The sequence below is a fragment of the Hydra viridissima genome, unplaced genomic scaffold, assembly GCF_058129835.1.
Source record: "Hydra viridissima isolate aposymbiotic clone 2 unplaced genomic scaffold, HvirCarnegie_v1 scaffold_1, whole genome shotgun sequence".
Lineage (NCBI taxonomy): Eukaryota > Metazoa > Cnidaria > Hydrozoa > Anthoathecata > Hydridae > Hydra > Hydra viridissima.
The window spans coordinates 16,985,186-17,000,416 of NW_028324300.1; the positions used below are offsets into that span (position 1 = coordinate 16,985,186).

At 35.9% G+C, this 15,231-nt stretch overlaps 1 protein-coding gene across 3 annotated transcripts; it reads left to right on the forward strand.

Annotated features, from left to right (window-relative positions):
- Nucleotides 1-6,226: 6,226 nt before the first annotated feature.
- Nucleotides 6,227-13,511, forward strand: LOC149893629 (uncharacterized). 3 transcript variants are annotated; one of them, XM_090091578.1, is made up of 5 exons: nt 6,227-6,299; nt 9,551-12,370; nt 12,604-12,669; nt 12,929-12,985; nt 13,144-13,511. In XM_090091578.1, the coding sequence occupies exons 2-5, from the start codon at nt 9,580-9,582 to the stop codon at nt 13,461-13,463; spliced, it is 3,234 nt and encodes a 1,077-aa protein (XP_089947704.1). In that variant the 5' UTR covers nt 6,227-6,299; nt 9,551-9,579; the 3' UTR covers nt 13,464-13,511. The 3 variants fall into 3 exon arrangements, with proteins under 3 accessions (XP_089947704.1, XP_089947715.1, XP_089947710.1); XM_090091589.1 differs by having other exon boundaries at nt 6,227-6,293; XM_090091584.1 differs by lacking the exon at nt 6,227-6,299 and having other exon boundaries at nt 6,604-12,370.
- The last annotated feature ends 1,720 nt before the right edge of the window (nt 13,512-15,231 follow it).

Here is a 15,231-nt window from a genome sequence, read left to right on the forward strand (position 1 = left end):
CTTTCTTTGAAAAACTATTCGAAATCTATTTTTGAGATAATCTAGATTTAAAAGAGGAACACTACGCTAATTTTGCTTTGAAAAAACTCTCGAAAACTACCTTATTCAATAGAGATAGCACACAAATTTAAAAATTGTATCTACTCATCCACTTCTTCTTTTTATGGATTTTTACTCTCTTATTTACCCAAATTTGCGCAAAGGACTTTACTTAATTCAACTTAAACATGTCTAGTAGATTATTAAGTTGTTTGTTTTTTATGCAGCCTAACTTTAGTTTCATTTATATTTTATTTTACGTTTATCTGATACTTTATCTTGTCTTTTTGTGTGTTGTTTTGTCAAGCTACATAAGCTAAACTTAAAAGTGGAAAAGTACGCTAACCTTTCTTTGAAAATCTATTCAAAAACTGCCTTAGACATAAGCTAGATTTAAAAGAGGAAGACTACGCTATTTATGCTTTTAAAAAACTTTCGAAAAATACCTTAATCCATTGAGGTAGTGCACGAATTTACAAAGTTGTATCTAGTCATCCACTTCTTCTATAGCAAAGTAGCGAGGCTTTTTATGCACTTTTGCGTTCTAATTTATCTCTGTTTACGCATATGGTTTTTGTTTATTTCTATGTAATGATATACAAAAGAGTATTTTGTTAAAGATTATGCTGCAGGAGCTGCGTAAAAAAACTCTGGCGACCTTTCCTTAAGAAAAAAGCAACTGAAAGACATGTGCGCCTTAGAAAATTCAAATCGCGATTCACCAAATTAAAAGACGAAAAGAACGACCTTTAAAAGCTCTCACTAGACATTTGTGTTTATGATAGGCAATGCAGTTTTTGATTTTATGCAGCCTAACATTTGTTTCATCTATATCTTATTTTACGTTTATCTTATACTTTATCTTGCCTTTTTGAGTTTAGTATTTTGTGATGTCATGCTAAATAAACTATACTTTGCTAATTTTTATTTGAAAAAATATTCAAAAACTACCTGAATTATAAGCTAGATCTAAAGGAGGAAAACTACGCTAACTTTTCTTTAAAAAAAATATTTAAAAACTACCTTAAACATAAGCTATATCCAAAAGAGGAAAACTATGCTAACTTTTCTTTAAAAAAATATTTAAAAACTACCTTAAACATAAGCTAGATCTAAAAGAGGAAAACTACGCTAACTTTTCTTTGAAAAAAATACTCAAAAACTACCTTAAACATAAGCTAGATCTAAAAGAGGAAAACTACGCTAACTTTTCTTTGAAAAAATACTCAAAAACTACCTTAAACATAAGCTAGATCTAAAAGAGGAAAACTACGCTAACAATTCTTTGAAAAAATATTCGAAAACTACCTTTAAACATGATTTAGATTTAATAGATGAAAACTACGCTAACATTTCTTTGAAAAAACATTCAAAAACTACCTTTAAACATGATTTAAATTTAATAGATGAAAACTACGCTAACATTTCTTTGAAAAAACATTCAAAAACTACCTTTAAACATGATTTAAATTTAAAAAAGGAAAACTACGCTAACATTTCTTTGAAAAAATATTCAAAAAGTACCTTAATCGAAAGAGATAGCACACGAAATTAAAAAGTTGCATTTAGTCATCCGTTTCTTCTTCATCAAAGTAGCGAGGCGTTTATGCACTTTTTATTCTCTAAGTTATCTCTACTTACGCAAATGGCTTTTGTTTATTTCAATGTAAAACTTTTCAAAAGAGTATTTTGTTAAAGATTATGCTGCAGGGGCTGTGTAAGAAAACTCTGGTGACCTTTCTTTAAGAAAAAGCAACTAAAGTAGATGTGCGCCTAAGAAAATCCAAATTGCGATTCACTAAATTAAAAGACATATACAACAAACTTTAAAAGTGAAACTATTTTTACAAGCGTATTTGGTAAAGATGAAATGTTCTTATGACATTTTAACGTTACGAAAGGGATTTTCTTCTGTTCAAATATTTATTACAATTTAAAGTGTTAAATAATGTTACAGAAACGACCTAAAACGCCTGTTGTATTAATTTAAACGAACAAAATAGATAAAAAAAAAGAAAACTATCATTAAAAAAAAAAAAGTAAAAAAAGAAAAGAAATAGAAGTTGAGGAAAAATAAAAATAAGAACTTCTAACAAAGAGCTCTTCTTTTTATTTTTCAGATTTTAGATGCTTAATTCCTTGAATGAAAAGTTGAACTGATGACTCACTACTAAGGTTGTTCCTAGCCTTCCGTTCTCAAACTAGGCCATTCTGAGAGGCTGTTTGATTAAGTACCGTTGATAGTAGTATCGCACGTAAGAGACTTCTAAAACTCTGATTATTATTAATTCCTGGAATGAAGAGATGACTTCATACTCACTAACGAGGTTGTTCTTAGCCATCCGTTCTTAAACTAAGCAAAACAGTGAAGTTGTTTGATTAAGTATCACAGTTTGCTGATTTGCACATGCACCATTGCCGAAACTGTGATGCTTGGTTCCTTGATTGGATTGAAGAAGCTCATCACCATGCATTTTACAAGCTGTCCGTTGTTATGTTTTGCAATTCAGTGGTTCTGTTTTGCAATTCATTTTCTGTTTGTTTAAGTATCATCGATGGTGGTGTCGTGCATGCAAACTTTCCGAAACTCTGATGCTTGTTTTTCTTGAATGGAGAGATGAGCTTATACTTTAGGTGACTTTTAAAACTGCAGTAATTAGTGCCTCGAATGGAAAAACGAACTCATTCATTACAGACCAAGGTTGTTCCTGGCCATCCGTTAACATATTAGGCAACAGTACAGCGAAGCTGTTTGTTTTACAAGCTTTTGTCGTTTCGAGAAATCACTACATTAAGCATTCGATGGTGATACACGACTGATGGCCAGGTTCTGATTTTCGAATGAAAAGAAGAGTCGCATCCGACCACCGGTCGGCTTTCGACGCAAAACAGCTGTACACACTCGTCCAACGATCCAGTGACTAACTGTTGCAACGAGAAAGTTAGCTTTATTTGTCGTGCAGATTGTCCGCTTTGACGTAAAATGCTAGAAATTTGCTGAACGCTCGGTTTGCGCCGCCCAAGAGTCATTCTGTTTCTGCGTTGCCAGCGTCTGTCGGCTAAATACAACTGTAGACTCCGCGCAAGCTTTTTCACCGCAAAAGTTGTACAGAGCCACACCGAAGGCTAAAATCGACTTTAAGGTCGAAGGTTAAAATCGACCCTAGAGGTTTGAAAACGACGTCACGAAATTTTCAAGACATCATCGAAGAAAATTACGGCGGCCAGATGCAACTCTTAGTACTAACTCTACTAATCTTAGTACGTTAAGCATTCCAGTCGAGAGATCAGACGTTTTTTCGTCACCTAAGAGACCGGCCGATGCGTTTGCGACGCTGCGGAAAGAAAGAAGATGGCAAACCACAGGGTTGTTACCGTAACAAACCTCCGTGAGTACCTCCATCTCGAGTGGCTTTTGAAGAAACGTTCGTTTTAAACTCAAAGGGATGGTTGTTAAAGCTCACAAACGCCTGGTTAACGATTTTCTAACGGCAGACACCGTGTTTACAATGGATACAGACCGATTAACTGAGCCCAAAGCGCAAGATCTATCAGAAAACTCCTCTAGGTCGATGCAACGAGACGACTAGACACGTGCGTCTAAAGGCATTTTACAATTGAAGGACGCCCCTCGTGGGCCCTTTAACCTTAACACTAAACTCCTGCTTGATATCCTCGTCCCCAGGTTTCCAAACCGTAACCCCAACCCCCTCTAATCCTAACCCCCTTACCCTCTAACTCTCCCCCCTCAAAAAAACAAAAAACATAAAAAAGCAAACAAAACGAAAAAAAAACTTGCTTCCCTCCTCACTTTTAGCTCTAGGATGCAACACCTTTTTGCCGCCCTCCGCTAGAAGGGAGTAGGGAGTAACGAAAGCTTGACATCAAAGTAGCGTTTCGTATGAGATTTGTTTGCCAAAATTTGAGCGTTTTTAAAAAAGCCAAGACTTCGTCAGAGGGGTTTCTTCTTTTCTCCTAAAGCTATCGATCGATTAAAAAGCTCAAAGCAAAGAAATTCAAAACAAAATACAAAAACGGGAAGTTTTAGTTTCTGCACCACAAGCCAAGCACTAGTTCAAACTGGAGATAATAAAAGGAAATCGAATGATCTCACTTCTCAAACCACTGAGCTGCCATTGGTCGGCAGTCTCTTGTTTGGAGACCATTGAGCTGCCATTGGTTGGCTGTTTAATCGTTGCGATTGGTCGGCAGTTTTATCGTTGGAGACCATTGAGAGATATAAAAGGAATTTTTTTTTTGAGCACAACATTAAACGTTAAATCGTTAGATGTTGTTATAAAGGCACCATTAGAATGCGATGTCCTCAAATATTTTCCTCGATATTTTAATAAGTAAACAAAAACAAAACTAAGTCTTGCAACTGGCGAAAACTTTCAATAAGCAAACAAAGCAACAACTTTCCTTTCGAGTTTTTTACATTTTAAACAAAAGACAAACAAAGAAAAAAAAAAAACAAACAAAAACAAAAACAAAAACAAAAAAACAAAACAAAAACAAAACAGAAAAGGGAGAATGAGTGAGTCGACTGATTTCGCTCAACTGTCTTAAACGAGAAGTCATAAACGTTTGCTTGTGCCAGCAAGTTGCAAATTAAGTTGTAAATGAACTGCACCGCAAAAGCTTAACCACAGTTTATTAAGCATATTAAGCCTTTGCTGACATGTTAAGACATTTTAAGCCTTTGCTATTATCATGAGGCTTTTGCTCCACGAGCCAAAAAAGTACGCTAGAGTTGACAAACTGCATCGCGGTCGAAAAGTGTAATTACGCCAACACTTTTATCCGTTTTAAGCATTTCGTTTTCGCACGAACAACAATTAAAGCAGCTCGTTGAGCTTAACGACGTTCGTATTTTTTTTCGAAGCCAAAACTTCGGCTATAAGTAGAATGAAGAGGCACTTCGAAAAACAACAAAGCTGTTCGCAGTCGATAGCAACGAGCGACAACATCTCTGCGAGTCTGGCATCAAGGTAAACAGTTTTTTTTTACATTTTCATTTGTAAGTGCCACTTTTGTGTACATTATGTATTCAAAAATTTCTTGCTGACGCTAGATTTTTCGTTTTCAATGAACAACAGTTGCAACCTCTAGTCGTTTGCTAAAACAGCTTGCTAGGACAACCAAATCAATCATATGTTGTGAAAATTTCTTTTTGTTCAACTGACTAAGGAAGATCGAGCGAACGCTTTTTTTTTATAACTTGTTTGTATCATATTGCTATTAAGAAAACAGCGTTGTGTATACTAAACGTGACATAATTGGCAATTATCCGTAACTAAAAATAAGATAGAAATTACAAACTTGATACCATATTTTAATTACTCTAACAAAACTAGACGTCATCGCGTGAGAAAATAAATGTTCATAACACATAACCTATTTTTTTGTTTTTTTTTTCTTCTCTTTTTTCCTTTTAATCTCTTTTCTTTCGTCCAAAAAGCGTTTTGATTTTTGCCTCGCCACAAGCGATGAAATCGATAAAAAAACCTGCTCGGACATTCTCAATTCTCAACAACAAAAGCAATCAAAGTTCTAGCTCTCGAGCACGTGCGCCGACAGGTTGATGAAACCGTTCAAATATGCTCGATCGCTAGAATTTAAAGAAAGAAACAAGCCAGAAACAAACCAAAATAAAAAAAACAAAAACAAAAATGGACATCTTTAGAACGCTTAAATTTTATAAAATATTTTCCTCTGCGTTTTTAACCAGCTAAACTGTCGTAAAGTTTTTTCGGTGCAGTTCATTTAAAAAACTTAGTTTTCAACTTTTAAACGTTTTAGACTTCTCGTTTAAGGCAGTCGAAAGAAATGAGTCGACTCACTCTCTCTCTCCCTATTCGGTTTTGTTTTTGTTTATTTGTTTTTGTTTTTCTTCGTTTGCCTTCGTTTGCCTTTGTTTGCTTTTGGAAAAGTTGTCGCCATGCGAGACTTAGTTTTTTTTTTTTTTTTGCTCAAATTGAGCACAAGTGAGTTTCTAGTCTTGAAAGTGTGCAAAGTGTGGGCCAATCTGGTGGCTGGAGTGATGACACGTGAATGCTGGAAATTCCAGACTTTGAGCGGATTCAGCGTACATAGAAAGAAAATGTAGCATTCACGTGGGTCTCTCCTAAGCGTGCCATTGGTCGGTCTGCTGTCCTTAAGTACCCCCCTCCCCCCCCTCAACGTCACGTTTGCTCAACTTTCTCGGTCTTTGGCGCCCAGAGAAAGCTTGAGGAAGGATAAAAAATGGCGAGGTTTCGGTACTGCGTTTTCTGTTTTTCTTATTTGTTTTTGTTTGTTTGCTTGTTTGTTTGTTTGTTTGTTTGTTAATTTTTTTAATTTTTTTTTTTTTGTTTGTTTGTTTCGTTCGTTTGTTTGTTTGTTTGTTTCGTTTGCTTCGTTTGTTTTGTGATGTTTTGTTTTCCCTTCTTGATGGCACAAAACAGAAGCAAACAAGACTTTCGGTTATATTCGGTTATATTCGGTTCAATAAAAGTTTGTTGGTTTCTGCACAACAACAACAACAACCACAACAACAAAAGTCCCTCTGTCCTCAAAAGCAGTTTCTCCTCTGTCCTAAAGAAGAGCCTCTTTGTAATCGATCTTGTCTGAATGCAGCTCTCCTTTTGCCTACAGGTTTTTATTCCAACCCTTTTGTTGTTGTTAGTGCCATGTTGTTGTTATTGTTATACTCTGTAAAAGCAGTTGTTGCTGTTGTACTTGTTTGTTGTTTCTAAAGACACTGTTGTTGCTGCTGTTAGCGCTGTTAGTAATCACCCACTTGGCTTGTATTTTTGTTTCTTGTTTTTGTTTTTTGTTTTATTTATAAACACTCTCTGAGTAAGTGATGCTGTTGCTGTTGTTGTTGTTACAGTTGCAATGAGTGTTTGTTAATGTTCCCCCACTTGGCTTGTACTTTTGTTTTCTGTTTTGTTTTGTTTTTTTTTTGTTTTTGTTTTTTTTTTCTCAACACTCTCTGAGTAAGTGATGCTGTTGCTGTAGTCGTTGTTATAGTTGCAATGAGTGTTTGTTAATGTTCACCAACTTGGCTTGTTTATAATCTATTTTATTTTATCAACACTCTCTGAGTCAGTGATGGTGTTGCTGTTGCTGTTGTCGTTATTATGCTTGCAATGGGAGTTGTTACTGTTCACCCACTTTGCTTGTTTTGTTTTTATTTCTTTATTTTATCAACACCCTTTGAGCCAGTGATGCTGTTGCTGTTGTTGTTGTTATAGTTGCAATGAGTGTTGTTAATGTTCACCCACTTTGCTTGTGTTTTTGTTTTTGTTTATCAACACCCTTTGTGTCAGTGATGCTGTTGCTGTTGTTCTTATTACAGTTGCAATGAGTGTTTGTTAATGTTCACCAACTTGGCTTGTTTATAATCTATTTTGTTTTATCAACACTCTCTGAGTCAGTGATGCTGATGCTGTTGTTGTTATTGTGCTTGCAATAAGTGTTGCTAATGTTCACCCACTTTGCTTGTTTTGTTTGTGCTTTTGTTTTTGTTTATCAACACCCTTTGAGTCACTGATGCTGTTGCTGTTGGTGTTATTATAGTTGCAATGAGTGTTAATGTTCACCCACTTTGCTTGCTTTGTTTGTTTGTTGCTTTTTTTTTTTATCAACACCCTGCGAGTTAGTGATGCTGTTGCTGCTTTTGTCATTTTACTTGTATTTATAGTTGTTACTGTTCAGCCACTTTGCTTGTTTTTTAATCTGTTTTATTTTATCACCACTCTCTGAGTCAGTGATGATGTTGCTGATGCTGTTGTTGTTATTTTACTTGCAATGATAGCTGTTACTGTTCAGCCACTTTGCTTGTTTTGTTTGTTTGTTTGTTTGTTTTTTTTATCAATATCCTCTGAGTAAGTGATGCTGTTGCTGTTGTTGTTGTTATAGTTGCAATGAGTGTTTGTTAATGTTCCCCCCCTTGGCTTGTACTTCTGTTTTCTGTTTTGTTTTGTTTTTGTTTTTTTTGTTGTTTTTTTTCTCAACACTCTCTGAGTAAGTGATGCTGTTGCTGTAGTCGTTGTTATAGTTGCAATGAGTGTTTGTTAATGTTCACAAACTTGGCATGTTTATAATCTATTTTATTTTATCAACACTCTCTGAGTCAGTGATGCTGATGCTGTTGTTGTTATTATGCTTGCAATAAGTGTTGTTAATGTTCACCCACTCTGCTTGTTTTGTTTGTGCCTTTGTTTTTGTTTATCAACACCCTTTGAGTCACTGATGCTGTTGCTGTTGGTGTTATTATAGTTGCAATGAGTGTTAATGTTCACCCACTTTGCTTGCTTTATTTGTTTGTTGCTTTTTTTTTTATCAACACCCTGCGAGTTAGTGATGCTGTTGCTGCTTTTGTCATTTTACTTGTATTTATAGTTGTTACTGTTTAGCCACTTTGCTTGTTTTTTAATCTGTTTTATTTTATCACCACTCTCTGAGTCAGTGATGATGTTGCTGATGCTGTTGTTGTTATTTTACTTGCAATGATAGCTGTTACTGTTCAGCCACTTTGCTTGTTTTTTTTTTGTTTTTGTTTTGTTTGTTTGTTTGTTTGTTTTTTTATATATCCTCTGAGTTAGTGATGCTGTTGTTGTTATTATGCTTTCAATGAGAGCTGTTACTGTTCACCCACTTTGTTTGTTTATAATCTGTTTTATTTTATCAACACTCTCTGAGTCAGTGATGCTGATGCTGATGCTGTTGTTGTTATTATGCTTGCAGTGAGAGTTGTTACTGTTCACCCACTTTGCTTGCTTATTGTCTATTTTATTTTGTCAACACTCTCTGAGTCAGTGATGCTGATGCTGATGCTGTTGTTGTTATTATGCTTGCAATGAGAGTTGTTACTGTTCACCCAATTTGCTTGTTTTGTTTTTTTATTTGTTTTTTTGTTTGTTTTTGTTTTGCTTGTTTTTTTTTATCAATACCCTCTGAGTCAGTGATGCTGTTGCTGTTGTTGTTGTTGTTGTTATAGTTGCAATGAGTGTTTGTTAATGTTCCCCCACTTGGCTTGTACTTTTGTTTTCTTTTTTGTTATGTCAACACTCTCTGAGTCAGTGATGCTGATGCTGTTGTTATTATGCTTGCAATGAGAGTTGTTACTGTTGTAGTTATGTCTGTCATTTGTCCTTGTTAGCAAGTTCTATTTGCCCTCTCTTGCCTTTTTTCAACACAGTTTCTTTCTTTGAGTCATATGGTTGCGAGATCCTCTCAAACTCCATCTCTTTATTTATTTGTTTCTTTTTTTTTTTTTTTTTTCTCATTCTCCTTCTCATAATAGCAATCACTGCTGCCACCATGCATGTAATGCTAGTTGCTCTCATTCTTTTTCATTTGCTAGTGGAAACTTTGTTTCTTCTTGTTGCTCTCTTTTCTTTCTTTTTTCTCTTTTGCAGAGGATTCGAAAAAACACAGCTCTTCCCTGCAGTTGTAAACATTCCAGGATTCCAGGATGCAGGCAGAAGAAAAACACTCTCACTAACTGTCTTCTTTTTTTTAGCATAAACCGTTGCAAACAAACACCTGAACATGTCTTCTTCACAAGAAAACAACACTGTTGTTGCCCCTTCTCCGAACTCTAAAGCGAAAAAAAAGAAAAGAAGGCAGTCACAAGAACAGAGAGACTTAAAGCTCAAAAACAAAGTCAGGGCCGCATTAGTTGCAGCGTGTGGCTCCGTAAACAGGGTTGTACCTTTCTATGGTACCAAGAAGAGGTACGCTGTTAGCTGTCCGATGCCTTTGTGCAAACATTCCTCCACAAGCATTAAAAGACACTTGACTAAAAAAGATCATTCTTGGACTTTGGATGAAGCTTCCATCTTTTACTCTGCAATGGTCAGGAAGTTTCAGCATGCTCGTCTCGAACGCAAGTCCGGCTGTCCAAAACCTTACCCCTGTTTGCAATGTTGGAAGTATTACGACCGACTGGACATACACTTGAAAGAGACTCATTTCTACGATTCCAAGACGATCAAACAAAAGATTGCAGAGGCAAAGCGATACGACAACGACAAGCTCTATGTCCCTCAATTTATTCGACCTGCCTTCTTTGGTATTAAGCCAGTAGCTGAACAAGCGTCTGCATCAGGCTCTGCATCCTCTGCTCCTGGGCCTTCCTCCTCTTTTTCTTCTCCGGTTCTTTCCTCTGATCCTCTTTTAAGCTTGCCCTCATCAGTTGCTGGTTCGTCCGAGGCTCCTTCTGCAAACCACTGCACCTCTGTAGAAAACAAAGAGCTGAACACCGAATCCGTCCTAGACTCTGATTTTAATTCCTTAAAGCACTTGGTTTCCAACTCCTCCGTCTTGACAGAAGATAAGAGACTCTTGTTTCAGCTGGACAAAGATGCTTTTCACTTTTATTACCAGTCAGCAGATGAGCTCTTCAGAGATTTTGAAAAGTGGCTTGTGGTAGCCAACAACAACACTTTGTCACAAGCAAAGATCTACAAAAATGCAGTTGTTGAAATATTGACATGTTGTGACAGCACGCTGACGCTGCACCCGAACGCTCTCACCAATTCCAACGTTTTGGAGGATAGATACTTTTCCATGCACTTTAAAAACATTCAGCTCAATTCCAAGCTGAGTGAACTTGACCAAACAAAAGCCATGTCTTGTCACACGTTGTACAACCGCCTTGTCTACCTTTGTCTCCTGTTTCGTTTCAGTGAAGCCAGGAATGTCTATTTCGGACTTTCTCATGAGGCCATCCGACGTTTGCGCTGCAAGGTGGAGGAGTTACAAAAAGTGCTGAGGCCCTTTCGTTCTTTGAGGAGGAGCCTTGTGAAAAGCAAAAAATGCATCAACATCATCAATGTCAGTTTGCTGAACGAATATGGCAAGTCTGCATACGTAAGACAGTTAGTGGAATCGATTAGAAAGCCGTCTCTTACACCGACTAGAGACAATGCTGTGTCTCTACGAAACCATCTTCTGCTCTCTGTCACTGTAATTAACAGTTTAAGAAAATCTAACATTGCTCTTTTAAACATTAGAGACTACATGGCTGCTGAGAAGAGTGAGTGTGGATATTGCATTGTGCAAGAGCGCTACAAAACAGCATACAAGTACGGAGCCAAAAACATTCTAGTGCCGAACGACTTGAAAGTGTTGATCGATATTTATTTGCTGAGATACAGAGACCTTCTTGTCAACGACTCTCACTACATGGCTGCAGACACCAAGACTGTTTTGGAGTTGAGCGACTGCTACAGGCCCCTTTTTCCATCGATGAGACCCAACAAAGACGAATGTGTGACACTCGGTGCAACTAGAGTGCCTGTTTACCAGATGGGTTCCTCTGCTATCTCCTCTTGCCTGACGTCCTGCTTCAGAAAAAGCCAAGTAAACATTCCCATGAAGCGTCTTACTCCCACTTGCATTCGCGGTTCGATAGCCACTTACTTTGCCAACAACAGCAAAGAAGATCGCGAGCGGTTTGCTACACTCTACATGAAGCACAGCAGGAACACAATGGATAGCTTTTATGTGTCCCAGTGGAACGCTGCAGAGGAGTTGCGCTTTGCCCTGGGCATCGGACAGTCCTTCGGAGTCATAGAGTCTTTGACTGTTGAAAAGTCTGAGAGACCACCAAAGAAGGAGAAGGATGTGATGGACTGGCTCCAAACTAATGCAGAGGAGTACGGTTTTCATGAGGTTGAGGACATCTTTGAGGAAGATTTAGACTCCGGTTCTGACTCTGAAGAATGTGCTGCTACTTTCAGCTGTACCACAGTGGTTCCGTTTTCTCCAGCTGTAGAAAACAATGTTCCTTTAGAGGATAGCAACGACCATGCCGTAGATTTCTTGTGTGAACCTACCTCAACTCCTGTTTCGTCTGTTCCATCTGAACAAACAATCGCTGGTCCAGTTCTTGAACTATCCCCTGCTCTTGCACAACTAGTTCCTAACGAACAAGCTGTTTGTATGGATGTAGATCAGACTCTAGCTGTTCCTGTTGGCACAGCTTGTTCTCCTCTTGCATTAACATTATTTCCTGATGAACCGGATTTTATTGAACACCATGCAAAACTTTCTCCAGTTTACTTTAATGAGCAAGTGGTTGCCAAACCTGTTTCTGCTTCTCCTTCTCAGCAAGTCGCTTTCTGTCCTTCAAAAGAGGTCTTTTCTGTTCCTCTGACTCCTAGCCTTGTTGCTTTTCAGCAAACATTGGCCAAACCCAGTTTGTTTCTTTCATCTGATCCAGTTTCAGCTGTTCCTGTCCAACAGGCTGGTACTGTTCTTGCAAAGCAGCTCTCACCTTATGCTGTTCAATCTGTTGGTAGCCTATTTAGCCAAAGTCTTGCCTCTACATCCAGAGGTAAATTCTTTTTGATTTTTGATTTTTGATTTTTATGCAAATCTCAACACGCTTTCAAAAAATGAAAATGCCCAAATCAACTCCTTGCCCTATTGTTATTGTTAGAGCTGTAAAAAAAACAAAACAAAACAAAAAAACAACACAGAAGTGTGTATGTATTTGTTGCAGGACTAATTCTGTGATTGCTTAAATGTTTATACAAGTGAATGATACTAAAACTGATTATGTTTTAGAAGTAAAAGATCCAAGAAGAAAAAAAATCAAGTTGGAAATGCCATCTTTCACTCAAGAACTCATCGGTAATGTAAAACCTAATTTATACAAAGATATATAAACACAAACCTCTTCTTGCACAATTTCAGATGGTTAACTGTTAACAAAAACTAGCCATCATTGCTAAGTGCACTTTTAGAAAGTTGTGTCTACCCGATTTCTAATGATGAAGTTAGAAACATCACCGTTAGAAATCATGCACAGCTTGTTATCATCTCTAACACTTAGAAACTGTTGATGGTTTTTATGAATTAGAAAAATGAACATGGTTTTATTTTATTTCAGGATCAACTCAGCCAAGAACAAAGGAAAACAAAGCAGAAGTTAGCCAATGCCATTTAGGTAATCTTTCAAAAACCAGTTATTGCTATCAGTGCAAACAATAAGGTCAACAAAAAAAAAATAAATAAAAAAACAGAATAAATCTTGTCTTACTTCAGAACCAAATGAATATTTGATTTAATCACTTTGTGTTATGACTTGAGTTTGTAAAATTTTAGATGAAATAGTTGAAGAGCTGAATGCTTGCCCTGGCCACAACGAATGGTTCAACACCAGAAGTTTTCCACGATGTGCAGCTTTGGTGTTGGCATACATCTTGCAAGACGTGTTTACAGATGTAAGCTCAAGTTGCTCGTACAAAGATTACCTTGGCATCTTGGCAAATCATAGCAGTGACAAGCTCATTCATGTCTTGCAAAAGTACTCCTACCAAAGCCATATTAAAGACAAAATTAAAAACATGAAGCTAAAAATTCAAAAAGAGGGTAGTTTAGAAAAGTTTGTTCAATATGGCAATATCGTGAAACCATTTATGTAGTTTAGATAAGTTTGTTCAGTTTGGCAATAAAGATGGGCCTTTTGTGTAGTTTGTTTTATCTATGCTTTTGCAAATATTTTTATCTGTTTCGCTAAAGACATAATAAACAAGAAGTTCTGTTAAACTGTTCTCACATTTCTTATTTAAAGATAGTTCAAACTTTTTTTTATCTTTAAAAAAAAAAAAAAGAAGTCGTTTTGTTATTCTGTGAAAACTTTTAATAGAGTTGCATTTAGAATTACTTCTGATGTTTTTAAGAGTTTGTTAAAAAGCAAAATAATATTTCCTGTGATGTTAAACTGCATAAGTGAAATTTAAAAAAGGAAAACTGCTCCAACCATTTTTCGGAAAAAGAAATCAAAAAGTTCCTTATTTTAAAAGATCTAGACATCCATTTCTTCTTCAGCAAAATAGCGAGGCTTTTTTATGAACTCTTACTCTCTATTTTTTCATATCTTTACACAAAGGATTTTGTTTAGATCAATGTAAACATACATAGAAGTATATTATGTTTTTTTTTTTTTTTTTGTTTTTATGCAGTCTAACTTTTGTTTCACTTCTATTTTATTTTACGTTTATCTTGTATTTTATCATGCCTTATTGGTTTTTGCGTTTTGTGATGTCAAGCTGCGTAAGCTAAACTTAAAAGGGGAAAACTACGCTAACTTTTCTTTGAAAAAATATTCAAGAAGTACCTTAAACGAAAGAGAAAGCACACGAATCTTGCCATCCAATTCTTCTTCTGCAAAGTAGCGAGGCTTTTTATGTACTTTTGCTCTCTAATTTATCTCTATTTACGCAAAGGGTTTTATTTCAATGTAAACACGTATAAAAGAATACTTTGTTAAAAATAATGTTAAAGGAGTTGCGTAAAAAAAAACGTCTGAATAAAGTTTCTTTACAAAAAAAACAACTAAGAAACAAGCGCGCCTAAGAAAAACCAGATCGCGATTCACTAAGTCAAAAAACGAAAGAAACAAAGTTTAAAAGGTCTTTCTAGACAACAAATTCTATTTTTGGCAATGCAGTTTTTGTATTTATGCAACCTAACTTTTGTTTGACTTCTATTTTATTTTACGTTTACCTTGTATTTTATCTTGCCTTTTTGTGTTTTGTGATGTCAAGCTACATAATCTAAACTTAAAAGAAGGAAACTAGGCTAACTTTTCTAGTAGAATATTATGTTGTTGGTTTTGTATGCAGCCTAACTTTAGTTTCATCTATATTTTATTTTGCGTTTATCTTATATTTTATCTTGTCTTTTTGAGTTTTGTATTTTGTGATGTCAAGCTACATAATTTAAACTTAAAAGAAGAAAACTAGGCTAACTTTTCTTTGAAAAATTGTTCAAAAACTACCTTACACCGATAGAGATAGCTCACGAATTTAAAAAGTTGCATCTATTCATCTTCTTCTTCAGCAAAGTAAAGCTTTTTATGCACTTTTACTCTCTAACTTACCTATATTTGCGTAAAGGATTTTATTTAATTCAATTTAAACATAACTAGTAGAATATTATGTTGTTGGTTTTGTATGCAGCCTAACTTTAGTTTCATCTATATTTTATTTTGCGTTTATCTTATATTTTATCTTGTCTTTTTGAGTTTTATATTTTGTGATGTCAAGCTACATAAGCTAAACTTTAAAGAGGAAATTTACGCTAACCTGTCTTTGAAAAACTATTCAAAAACTACCTTTAACAAAGTAGCGAGGCTTTTTATGCGCTTTTACTCTCTAACATACCTATTTTTGCGCAAAGGATTTTATT